The sequence below is a fragment of the Penicillium hordei genome (genome assembly GCF_028827395.1).
Source record: "Penicillium hordei strain IBT 12815 chromosome Unknown utg000004l_segment0_segment0, whole genome shotgun sequence".
Lineage (NCBI taxonomy): Eukaryota > Fungi > Ascomycota > Eurotiomycetes > Eurotiales > Aspergillaceae > Penicillium > Penicillium hordei.
In genome coordinates, this window is record NW_026623145.1 from 1,460,070 (window position 1) to 1,472,070 (window position 12,001).

A 12,001-nucleotide genomic window follows, 5' to 3' on the forward strand; every position below is an offset into this window, starting at 1 on the left:
TTTCCTTCCTCATACCTTCCTTCCTCCACCCATTCTTCCATACTTGCACCATCTTACCCATTCATCCAATATCATTCATTCACTATCATTCACTACAACATACAATTAGCTGTTCCATAGTCTTTGCTCTTCGAGCCTTCTACTCGAGCAATTGACACCCTTCGTTCATCTTTTGTTTTATCAACTTTCATGTTTCTGCACGTTCCTTGACTCTACGACTCTATCAACTGTCCTATCATTCATATCCACCCCATCATTCACATTCATCTCATCATTCGTTATGGCGTCTCCCGGACCCACCAAATTCTTCACCGACGCACTTGCCGCGGTGCCTTTTGACGAAGATCCCCAGAAGGCTCTCTTGGGTCTCGACGAATGGGAAATCCCCGAGTCAATTTACAGCAAAGGTGGTTCCTGCATGTCCATCTGGGAACTTGCTCGTGCCAATGGTAATTACCTCTTCTTTTTTAGGACTATCGGACCGAACTGACCTGTGTTCCTAGGATATTACTTCGAAGGAGACCCCGATGAGGCTCCTGGCTCGGATTTCGACAAGGCCTTTGTTGAATTCAGTGTAAACCCTGTCGTTGGCCCAGCTACCTTGGATCACCTGGAGCTTGACCCTGAATTGTCTAGTCCCATCAAGAACGATGATGTGACTCCACCTAAAGCTTGCACCAACCAGTCGAGCACAGTCTATCCACTGGATACCCTAAATTACCTCGAAGACGCCGACTTGGGTCCTCCCATGGCAATCGTTCAGCTTACTCCCGCCGCCGATGCTCCCGCCACCCAAAAGACTCCAGTCACCATTGATAAAGCCGTTAAAGTCGCTCCAGTCACTGCTGCTCCACTCACCCAAGTCGCTGCACCCACCAAAGTTGCTACTGCAGTCGCCGAACGCGCCCCGGTCGGCTTTGATCCAGCTGCTCAAGTCACTCCCACCACTGGTGCCCCGGTTACCCAAGTGAACCCTTCCATTAGCCACATCGCCCATGTTGTTCAAGTCACCAATGTTACTCCGGCCCCCCAAGGCGCCCCGCACGTCGTTGATCCTGCCGTCCAAGTCACTTCTACTACCGGTAGAGCAATTGGAATGGTCAAGGTCTTTGACTTGTCACAAGGCAAATCGCGCCCTCAGCCTGCTAAGCGACCACCCAAGCAAAAGGCCAAGCGGGTCCCCAAGAACAAGCAGGTTGACGAGCTACACAAAAATCAGAAGAAGACAAAGGTGCAAAGCACTCCACGCAAGGCGAAGGGAAAGACAACTGTAGCCGCAGTCACACCACCTCAGAAGATTGCGCCTGCCCCGGCGACACCAATGCCTGTCCCAATTAGTCGTTTCCCTGCCTCGATGACCCCAGTGACCGGGGACGCTCGCAAGACAGCGGCACATCCCAGCCAACAGCAGCAACTTCAAATCCAACAGCGTCTCCGAGATCAAGAGGAGTATCTTCGTATTGAATGGCGCCAACTTCAACAACAGGGAGCTCATTTGAAACTACAGCAGCCTGGAGATGAGCAGCAGCTCCAGATCCACCAACAGCAGTGTCAGCTCAACGAGCAGCAGTCTAAGCTGTGCCATCAAAAGATTAACCAGCACAGAGCGCAGGTCCGTCAATTCCGGTATCAGCAACAGCAACTGCAACAACAACGTGCAATGCAACAACAACAGCAATTCCAAACTCCGGCAGCTCAGCGAGTCCAGCAGCCCACCCACCAAACCCAGGAATTTTATTCCACCCCTACCAAGGAGCGCATGCAGTCCATTATGCAACAAACCCAGCAACTTGGAACTTCGGCGGCTCAGCAAGTTCAGCAATCCACCCAACAGTCTATGATGCAACAGCCCCAGCGATTCCAGACTCCAGCAGCTCAGCGAGTCCAGCAGCCCACCCAGCAAATGCAAGCAGTTTATCCCACTCCCTCTAAGGAGCGCATGCAGCCTGTGATGCAACAAACTCAGCAATTCCAAACTCCAGCGGCTCAGCGAGTCCAGCAGCCCACCCAACAAATCCAGGGAGTTTATTCCACCCCTACCAAGGAGCGCTTGCAGTCCATGATGCAACAAACCCAGCAACCTCAAACTTCAGCGGCTCAGCAAGTTCAGCAACCCACCCATCAAATGAAAGCAGCTTTCCCTACTCCTCCTAAGGAGCAAATGCAGTCTATTATGCAACAACCCCAGCAATTCCAAGTTGCAGTGGCTCAGCAAGTTCAGCAGCATACCCAACAAATGCAAGCAGGCTTTCCCACTCCTCCCGAGGAGCACATGCAGTATGTGATGCAACAATCCCAGCAACTTCAAGCTTCAGCAGCTCAGCAATTCACCCATCAAATGCAAACAGCTTTTCCCACTTCCAAGGAGCGCATGCAGTCTGTGATGCAACAAAACCAGCAACTTCAAACTTCAGCGGCTCAGCAAGTTCAGCAGCCCACCCAACAGATGCAGGGAGTTTTCCCTACCCCTCCTCCTAAGGAGCGCATGCAGTCTATGATGCACCAAACTCAGAAACTCCAAACCGCAGCAGCTCAGCGAGTTCAGCAGCCCACCAAACAAATGCATGGGATTTATTTCACCCCTACCAAGGAGCACATGCAGTCTGTCTCTTCCCTTTCTGCCGCTTCGCCCAAGAAGAGAAGCTTCCAGTTTATGGAGAACATGGTGCCTACCAACTTTGTGGCCAACCGAAACAATCATGCGCGCTGGAGTATTAGCCCCAATGGCGATCGAACCTACTTGAACGGACCTCAGGCGAAAAAGGTACGAGCCTCTCAGAAGTAGGACCGGACGGAGATGGTGTTTGTCTGGCAGAGCCGTGAATGGGTTTTTTTTTTTTTTTTTTTTCGAAGGATCATGGTGAAATGACGGATGTCGTTTAGAAGGAGAAATAACGGAGGATGTTAAGGAGGTCTTTGCGGGCTTTGTGATGTGTATTCCAAACTTCCAGGGATTTGTTCATGAGGAGGATTCTGATCACGGTGTTGCAGTAGGTACACATGGATTGTAGCCTACATGAATCCAATTTTTTTCCAATTATCAATTCCTACTGTAGAGTGCCTTTACCAGCCCGGGAATTCCTGAGTTAGCCATTGGACTACTACTGGAACCCTGCCTATTGCCTATCTCAAGGCCTACTGGGTGTCCAGGAGTTGCAGGATGAAGGTTAGCTGGGTGCAGTATATTTGGCGCCAACATTCTGGGGCTCTCTCTAGTATATTGAATTAACTCTCGTGATGCCAATCCGACTTTGTTCATCAGTACTCCACTACTAGTACTATTAGTGATATGCACCCCTTGGCGGCTCTTGCTGTTTTGATACCAGGTCCCAAATTACAGTCTTTTCACTTTGAGAGCAATTATGTTAACATATCGTTCTCGGCAAAAGGCAAGCGACGGGTTTGACTTCCAAGACTTGATTCAATCCTTGAGACGAGAGATGGCAACCTTGAGGATCGTTTAGTCATTGGTCTTGACTTTGGGAGCACGCCAGTCTCTCTGGGAAAGGGTATCCTGGTTTGGAATATCATATTAAAATATGCCTGTAGATTTTCCGGTGTTTCCCAGCATCCGCAGCTCGGATATTCAAAAGACGTTCACAGAGGTATTCGCAACAATTGACAAACTGCTCGATGGCCAGATCAAAAGTGCTAGAGATAAAGGGCCTGTTAGTAAAAGTAAGTAAACCTCCTCTACCACCGGTGTCATGATGCTGTCGGCCCAGCTTTTACAGATCCTACGATGATGGTGACGACATTAAAAGCACTATCTCCGACACAATCTACGTGACAGTGAAAATCCACCCTCCCAATTTAGTGATACTGTCACTGGGATTTCCAAAGTCTCCTGGAGCACGAAGGGCATTCATTACGATGATCTTGAGTAACGATTTGGCAAAAATGAACCGTATAAGGATCTGTGCTATGAGATTGAGGTATGACCATCAGGGGCTTCCAATGATTTTGCTATTTACTACCAAGGTAAGAAAGTTGGTTCCAACAATTCCCGGATTGTTTATGAGTGACATGGTTTATAGTTTGAAGTCTGATGAATGAATACATCGATTTATTATTCTTTTCGACTTGGTACTCGGATTCCTGAAGACAAATATGAACGGAAATGCTAGCCCGTCAAGTCATTCATTATGTCTCGCAGGATGGGCCGATTCCCAACCACATTGGTACCGTTGAACAACTTTGCACCCGTCTTTGAAGGCCTTCGAAGGCCGGACGCTGGCTGTCGGGAGTTCAGTGGGCTCAGTGGTTCACGGGTAGAACGAGAAAAAGGTGATTTGTTCTTGCCCTTGTCTTTACCCTTGGCAGAGCCAGGAGTCAAGGCCGTACCCGGAGATATAATCTGCGACTGCGTGGTACAAGAAGGGAAGAAATGCTTGTCTATCGCTCCGCCGGGCAAGTTATAAACCCAGCCTTTGCTTTCCATCAGACGAACGTATTTGCAAAGCAGCTCATTGCCATCACGAAGAGTGGATCTGCTTCCGACAACAAGGAGCTTGGTCTGAGCGCGGGTGAAGGCGACGTTCACACGACGCCAGTCACGTAGAAGCTCGCCAACGTTGTTTTCGGCGTTACTGCGCACGCAGCTCAGGATAATGACTTCTTTGTCGCGACCTTGGAACTTGTCTGTAGTGTGCATTTCTAGATCCGGTGTGTAGCGTCGTAGGCTCTGGCGAAGGAGCGAGAGTTGACTGCGGTAGAAAGTGATCACACCAATATTGCGTGCGGGGATACCAGAAGCAATGAATGACTCCACAAGTTGCGAGCAGAGGAAGACCTCCATGTGATTCACCACTCGATTTCCCTGTGCTATCTCGAGGGCTGCAGGGCCGATGGGATCGGTGTTGACCAGGCGTGTTTTTGCAGATGGCGTCAGTAAGTCTCGGAGCCAGCAGGGGCTACTGGGGGTACCCGGGCATATTTCTCGTTGTGACTGTGGCGGGGGATGGCTCAAGTCCTCGACATGGAATTTCTCGAGGGCGTTAATGTTAGGTATATCCAAAGATCGGGCTGCTACCTGCGGCGTGCCGCATTTGAGACGGCCCGAATAGATCAGAGTATTGGAAAGTAACATGATTTCCTCACACATGCGGTACTGGTGCTCTAGATTGACAACCGAATCTGGTTGTGCATCCGAGAGTAGTTTGAAGAGACTGATATCAAGTCCTCCTTCCTGGGCCGCTTTATTCTGCACAAGCGGCGGCAATTGATAGTGATCACCGACCAGGATGAATGTCCTGGCCATGCGAATCGGGCCGAGGCAGACTGGAAGCGTGATCTGTGAGGCCTCGTCGACAATACAATAGTCGAAGATCCGTTGGTTAAAAATATTATGGTTGACTCCGAGGCATGTAGTGGCAACGACCTGCGGCTTTTCGTATGAATCCTTCAGTTCTTCAATGGTTGATTTCGGGATTGCGGCAAGATCCGCAAAATCCTGAACATCTGGATGAATTTTGGCAGTTGCACCTATACGCAGCACACGAATGTTGTTGTCGCGAATCTTCAGCAGAATGTTATCAACTGCAGTGTGGGTGTAAGATGTAAGAAGAACACTCTTGCCTTGCGCGACAAGGGCTCTAATAATATGGGCAATGGTTGTGGTTTTTCCAGTCCCAGGCATTCCGAGAACAAGAGCATAGTCTTTGGCGCTCATCACTTTGTCAATGGCTTGTCTTTGATCAACGTTGAGGTTGCCAGGATCGGAGATCGTGTATGAAGATGATGTCGTCCTGAAGGCGGGCGCTTGCCCCTCAACAATAAGCTGTCGAAGCTGTCTCGCTTGGAACAAGTCTTTATCCATCATACAGATGAGGTTGTTTCGAACAATGGCCATGCCGTTACTAAACTCGTCTTTGTCGATCCGGTAAATGAGCTGTTCACCTGGGTTTTCGAGAGCAGCAGGCTCTTCTTTTCCAACTTCCATGATTCCCCTGAAAGACTGATTTGTGACTGCATCGAAACCAGCCGTCTTTGATCGTGCATTGTGAAGTTTCCGGTCCACGCCAACCTTGATGTGTGATGAACTAGTATGCACCACGTATCCATTGGCGAGAGCAAAATGGCCCTTTTCATCCGAAATGACAATCGGTTCACCGACAGATATTTGAGATTCAGCAAAGGAGAAACCAGGAGGCGCTTGTCTTTTGACGAACGTATACTGGTAGCGGTTTATCTTTGTCCCAGTGTTCTCTTCATATACAGAATGAGGATCGATAACGACATCCCCGAAGCATCGGCCCAGGGCTTCTCGCTCGCTGCTCAGCAATGTCCAAAGCTCACGCCGGAACTTCACGAGATTACCCTCTTCTTTAGTCAGAAGTTCATCCCATTTACGGAAGAAGTCCCGATCACCGTTGTTCAGATGACCGACAGCTGCATCGAAATCCTCCCCAAGTGCGCTGGTCTCGCCATCGCCATCTTCGGAGAGCTTGTGATAGATGAGGCAAGGGGTCTTGGCATAACATCGAATACATTGACGAGCTTTCTTCAACATCGGTGGAAGCTGCTGCCTTTCGCGAATATAGCCAGCGAGGTGATTGCGCACCTGGATCATCTGGAGTAGTTCGTGTCGGATCCCACGGATACTGAGTGTTTTTGTTAACTCGAGGTAGTAGAGAAGCCCGAATGTAACATCGAGATCTGGAACAAATTTTTAGTAACTGTCAACTAGCCGAAAAAGGATCGGGGGCATCTCATCACTTACCATAGCGATCCGACAGGAGTAGAGTGTAGAGAGCTGTCTGAGCCCTGTGTGACTGGTTTGTATCCCTTCGTCCAGTCTTGAGCTCCAGCGGAACCACTAGGTTCTTCTCCACTTTATCTTCACGACAAGTGACTTGCACCGTCGCATCGATGTTGCCTTTGAGGCCATACATTGGGGACCAGATGTGCTCCTCTACCTCAAGCAGTTTGTTGATACTTAAGTTTAGCTTAGAGCTATTGCGGTCTTCAACCATAGAATTGGCCTATTGATCTTGATTAGCAAGTGTTCTAGGCCGAAAGAAGCCTCCATCCATCGGCCGTGAGACATTACCTGTGGCTTGGTATGTAGGAAAGCATCTGCCCAGTCGAGAACAGCAGGCATCCTGCTCATGAGATATTCAACAGCTTCAGGGATACTCATTTGGATCGAGTACAGCTCTTCAACGTGTCTGCCCATGACCATTTCGACCAATGTCTTCAATGACTCCATGTCCCATTGGTTCGCTTTGAGGGCTTCTTGAAAGACTTCATGGAAAAACACTCCGAAGGCTTGCGGTCGCTCGAGTGCGGCAATGACTTTGACTCGATCTTGAAGGACAGCTCGTCGCTGGCAATCTATCGAGTCTGCTACGACTGTAGCAGAAATGAGATGGTCGGGGTGAAGGATGATCATGTGGTTCAAATTATCCACAACACATTGACCGGCTGTGTTGAAGTCCCCGACCAGATGGATATACGAGTCCTTGCTGCAGGGAGTGTCAAACCATGAATCTCGCAAAATAATAACCTTGCGTTCTCGGGTTTTCTCGTCCTCAACTAGCAAGACCTGAACTTAAAGTCAGCGGACGGGACTATATCCGGGAAAGGGCAAGGGCAAGGTATCTGACCTGCTCTGGCTGAGTACGTCCTTTCGGAGTAAGATATGTGCTCTTCGTGATGTCAACGGTCTGGTAACGTTTGATAGCTTGTCGACCTTTTAGGTTCTATTTGTTTTGACTGTCTTAGCATATATCTAGAAATTAACGGACTAAGAGTGACTAACATAAGGCCCTCCTTCATCTGCTTGCTTCATAGTTTGCTCGATGGCTTCCAAATCAAAATCATCATCAAACTCATCATCCGATGATACCATCTCAGGTTTGACCGGTGCGGCGGTTGGGGGTTTGCTATGCATACTACCATTCACCGGGATATTCGCAGCATCTGACTTTTGCAAAGATGGCCCAGTGATTGTTTGCTTTGATGAATAGACCGGAACGGGATTTGTGTCACATTTTGCAAGTATTTCCTGCAAGTTGTCAGGCAGACCGTCATATTCATCTTCAAAGTCATCGAATTCATCGCGTTTTGTTTCGTTAGTCGTAGTATTATGGGGTATGGGTATGGAAGGTTTGCTGTCGAGCATTGAATTCTTTTTGGGCTGCCATGAACGAGACTTTTCTGCATCGAGGGCAGCCCAGCCAGAGGATCCCAGAGAAGCAAACTCATTAGATGCATGTGCCGGCTCAATGAAGGGATCCTCCGAGGGATCGGCCAGGTCCATCAGACCTTGATCAAGATCATCGTCTTCGAACTCGGAGGATGACTCTTGAAGAACAGGCAGTGTGTCAGGTCTTACTTTCTCAGGCAGTACAGCAGAAGGGGATTCCGTGGTTTCTTCGTCGGGCTCGTGAAGCCTACGGTCCTTCGTGGGTGAAGACGATCGACACCTTCGCGCATCCATATGATGGCGCAAAGGCGACGACCCTGGCGGACCCACATCAGCAGGGGCCATGTGTATACTTTTCTCAATTTTCTCCATAAGATAGTTGATCCTTGAGGACTTGGACCTCCCAGATTCGACATTGCTGCTAGTTCGTTGAATGCCACGACTGGTACCAACATCTAGTCTATTGACTCGTCGTCGTTTGGTTCGAGAGGTGGGGAAATCGGTAGTGCAGCTAATCGCACGTCTTAGCCCTGACGAGTCTCGACTTGTTCTGCCTGAGCCCGGTGTCTGGGGCGACGAGGAAAGAAGATTTGCGAACCGTGGCGGTGGAAGATCATCCGGGCCATCCACCATGTTTTTATCCATGTAGTTATTCCACAATTCAGCGGCCATATCATGCTGCGGTGTTTTGAAAAGGGCTTGTATTGAATGAAGATCAAGGGGTTCTTTTTGCACCTTTTTCTTATTCCCGTTCGAGGGAGAGCCGGCAGGTGAAGAACTGTGCCGGCGCTTCCTGCGACGACCCGCTGGCGTCTGGGACGAGGTGTCTGGGTTTGAGCTGGCAGGCACATGCTGCCAGATGACATGCTCCACTGGCGTCACCTCCGGGCCTGGCGCGGGATCAAACGAATCCTCGGCGTTGCTGATCAAATCTGCCAGAGGTATCCTGTTTCCTGGAGTCTGAGGGCATTCTTTATTCGGCTTTGATTCTTGTACTTGAGCTTCCGGTGCGTGGGCTTCGCTCGGCGAAGGGCATCCTCTGTCAAACGAGGCCTGCATCAGCTCTGCCACACCGTTGGGGCCCGAGTTTTTGAGTTCTTTGCTCCCATTAACTGATTTCGTCTCGTCTTTCGAGTTGGGGCCTTCGGGAGCTACTTCGCCTTCTTGGAAGCGAAAAGCGTTCAATTTTGTTCGTGAGTTTGAGGATATGGGGTATGCATTGTTCGTTGCCATTGCTTTGATTTGGAAATATCCAATGACGCGTTCAAAATTGGTAATGATACATTCCGCAGGAAGCTGGAGCAGGACAATGTTAGAAATGAGGATATGTTTGGGGTTTGAGATAAAACATACCAATTAAAAGATGGTATTTACCGGTTCAATTACTTTGGATGTTCGTGCATATGGAAAGATGAAACGAATGACAACTCCAACACCCTGTTGGCGGCATGGGGGGAGGGCCAGATGTGATAAAGAACGCGTCGCGTGTGTAGTGCTGACACCTATTTTCCAAGGCAGGAGCATAATTCTGCCTAAAACCTCAGGTGTGAAAGCGGACAAGAAAATTGCCCAAAGTAGACTAGCGCGATAACTGGACAGCTTCCCGGCCTTTTACGGCTTCAACATCAACCCGCCGAAGCACCCCTCCACTCTCCTACAAGAGGCAACATATCAATTGAGACCATCCTTGCCACTTGAATTCAAGAGGATATTCCGTCCCTTGTGACCCTCACCAATTTCCTCGCACGCCAGTGTTCCTTCGATCGGCCTCAACCCTCTTTCACCCCCATCTTGAAGATGACTGCCCGGCCATTGTCGCACATCCTCCGGGCGCGCTGCCTACTCCGCCAGCCTCAAAACACCCAGGCATTCTCTACCCGATCTAGTCTCCGTGCCGCGGACCACGGTGACCACTATGATCCTCCCACCGGCTGGCTGTTCGGTGTCAAGCCCGGCCAGAAGTACGTGAAGGAAGGCTGGGAGAACATTTGGTACTACGGATTCATTGGAAGCTTTTTGGTCGCTGGTGTCGCATATGTCTTCAAGCCTGACACTTCGTACGTATAACCCATCTCTAGCCCTAGCGCCTTAATATTGACGTCTATGCCCCTCGCACAACTGGGATACTGACAATTGCGATAGTATACAAACATGGGCTCTCGAAGAGGCCCGACGGAGACTCGAAGCTGAGGGAATCCTTGAGGACCCCGACAAGGTCAAGAAATAAACGCCAAATTTGTACACTGTACATAGAGATCAAAGAGGGACTATTTCGATTTATGCCTGTACTACCTGCGACGGCAGATATGACGTTCCGGTCTCGTTCTTAGACAGGGTTTTTTTTGCATGCTCATCTATTTTCGTTTGTTCCTTGTTGTATCACTTTACACTTTTCGAAGTTTCTTTCCGTCATGTTGGTTATAGGTGCTCCGGTCGCAACAAAATGCTTATAATACGCACTGAGCACATCATGAAATGATCCAAGTTAACGGCATGAAGTTGGCAAGGATAGTCGGCTGCATATGCGGACTTGCGACGTCCTTTTGGTTAGTGTTTTTGGTAGCCCTTTTAGATATCTTTTTTTTTTACGGATCTTTTGCCCCCTTTTCAGTTTCACGGCAGGAAATGGCGGGAAACGGCCTAATTTATAAAATCGAATTCCCTATGTAGAACCAGGGACCAGGGGTATCTCATAGACTATTCGAAAAATGTACTAGAAAAAAAGAGGCTGACTGGCATTCGCCTCCTTGCTGTTCACATATTCACATTGGGTTCTCAAATCTCTGGATATAGATCATTTCTCCGGAGCAACGGCATTTCACGCCTAATCTTTGCTACAAGATCCAGGTCAATATCGGCTGTCGCAATTTGTGGTTCCTGATGCTCATCTTCCAGTTTTGCTACCACTTCACCCCACGGGTTGATGATAATAGAATGACCGTAGCTTCGTCTCTTCTCATTATGGGGGCCTGCCTGCGCCGCTGCAATCACGTATGACTGGGTCTCAATAGCTCTTGCTCGGAGCAAGGGCTCCCAATGGGCCTTGCCCGTTGGAACAGTGAATGCTGATGGGTAGGTGATGATTTCAGCATTCTGCCGTCTCAATGCCAGGCTGATCTCTGGAAAACGCAACTAGATAATCCAGCATGAGTAAGACGTTGAACCGGCTGATTTTGATGTGATATCAAAATGCACTGTACTTACATCAAAACAAATGCTTAGACCAACACGCCCTATGGGGGTGTCAAATGGCCTTGGAATCTGTTGCCCCGGCTGGACGCTCCTGTACGGTTCAAGGTTAGCGAATTATAAGTCAACTGTCGGATCTTAAGTGAACCCCTCTTACGCGCTCTCCTTGAGTACAGGTCCGTCTTTGATATCAACGTCAAACAGATGGACTTTCTGGTAGGTTTGAGTAATGGCTCCCTTATCATCAATCCAAATCAATAAATTCTTGAGCCTGGTTTCAGAAGCTACTTCATGAATTCCAACACTGATGTGGATGTTCTGTTCCTCAGCATCTCTCTGTAGAGATGATACGAAGCTAGTCCTCTCTTCGGATTGGGCGAGTGAGTAGGATTGCTCTGCCGAGGATGCGATATAGTCCGATGCCTCTGGAAGAAATAGCACCTAAAATATATGAGCTGTCTATCAGAGAGTTACCAATAGAGTATATATAATATCACCTTGGCACCTGCTGCTGCGGCTTTTCGAACCAACACCTTGCACTGAGCTAGATTCGAAGTTATGTTGCTAGTCGAGCATAGCTGCCCCACGGCCTATATCAAAGCAGATCGTTAGTCGTGTGGTTTACGCCTGATGGATGGTGCATATACCGCTAAAACCATAGTT

At 49.0% G+C, this 12,001-nt stretch overlaps 4 protein-coding genes across 4 annotated transcripts; 2 read left to right on the forward strand and 2 right to left on the reverse strand.

Moving 5' to 3' along the window:
* Positions 1–280: 280 nt before the first annotated feature.
* On the forward strand, positions 281–2,785 carry N7537_007834 (uncharacterized protein; the record flags this gene model as incomplete). The annotated part of the gene is made up of 2 exons (XM_056898889.1): positions 281–449; positions 504–2,785. The coding sequence occupies 2 exons, from the start codon at positions 281–283 to the stop codon at positions 2,783–2,785; spliced, it is 2,451 nt and encodes an 816-aa protein (XP_056750965.1).
* Positions 2,786–4,123: 1,338 nt separating this feature from the next.
* N7537_007835 (bifunctional ATP-dependent DNA helicase/ssDNA endodeoxyribonuclease DNA2) lies at positions 4,124–9,382 on the reverse strand (the record flags this gene model as incomplete). The annotated part of the gene is made up of 5 exons (XM_056898890.1): positions 4,124–6,657; positions 6,722–6,983; positions 7,052–7,546; positions 7,608–7,703; positions 7,763–9,382. 5 exons carry the CDS (start codon positions 9,380–9,382, stop codon positions 4,124–4,126), a joined length of 5,007 nt encoding a protein of 1,668 aa, XP_056750966.1.
* Positions 9,383–9,946: 564 nt separating this feature from the next.
* N7537_007836 (uncharacterized protein) lies at positions 9,947–10,376 on the forward strand (the record flags this gene model as incomplete). Its single annotated transcript, XM_056898891.1, has 2 exons — positions 9,947–10,206; positions 10,292–10,376. 2 exons carry the CDS (start codon positions 9,947–9,949, stop codon positions 10,374–10,376), a joined length of 345 nt encoding a protein of 114 aa, XP_056750967.1.
* Positions 10,377–10,924: 548 nt separating this feature from the next.
* N7537_007837 (carbon-nitrogen hydrolase family protein) lies at positions 10,925–11,997 on the reverse strand (the record flags this gene model as incomplete). Its single annotated transcript, XM_056898892.1, has 5 exons — positions 10,925–11,281; positions 11,354–11,432; positions 11,496–11,779; positions 11,836–11,928; positions 11,986–11,997. The coding sequence occupies 5 exons, from the start codon at positions 11,995–11,997 to the stop codon at positions 10,925–10,927; spliced, it is 825 nt and encodes a 274-aa protein (XP_056750968.1).
* Positions 11,998–12,001: the final 4 nt, after the last annotated feature.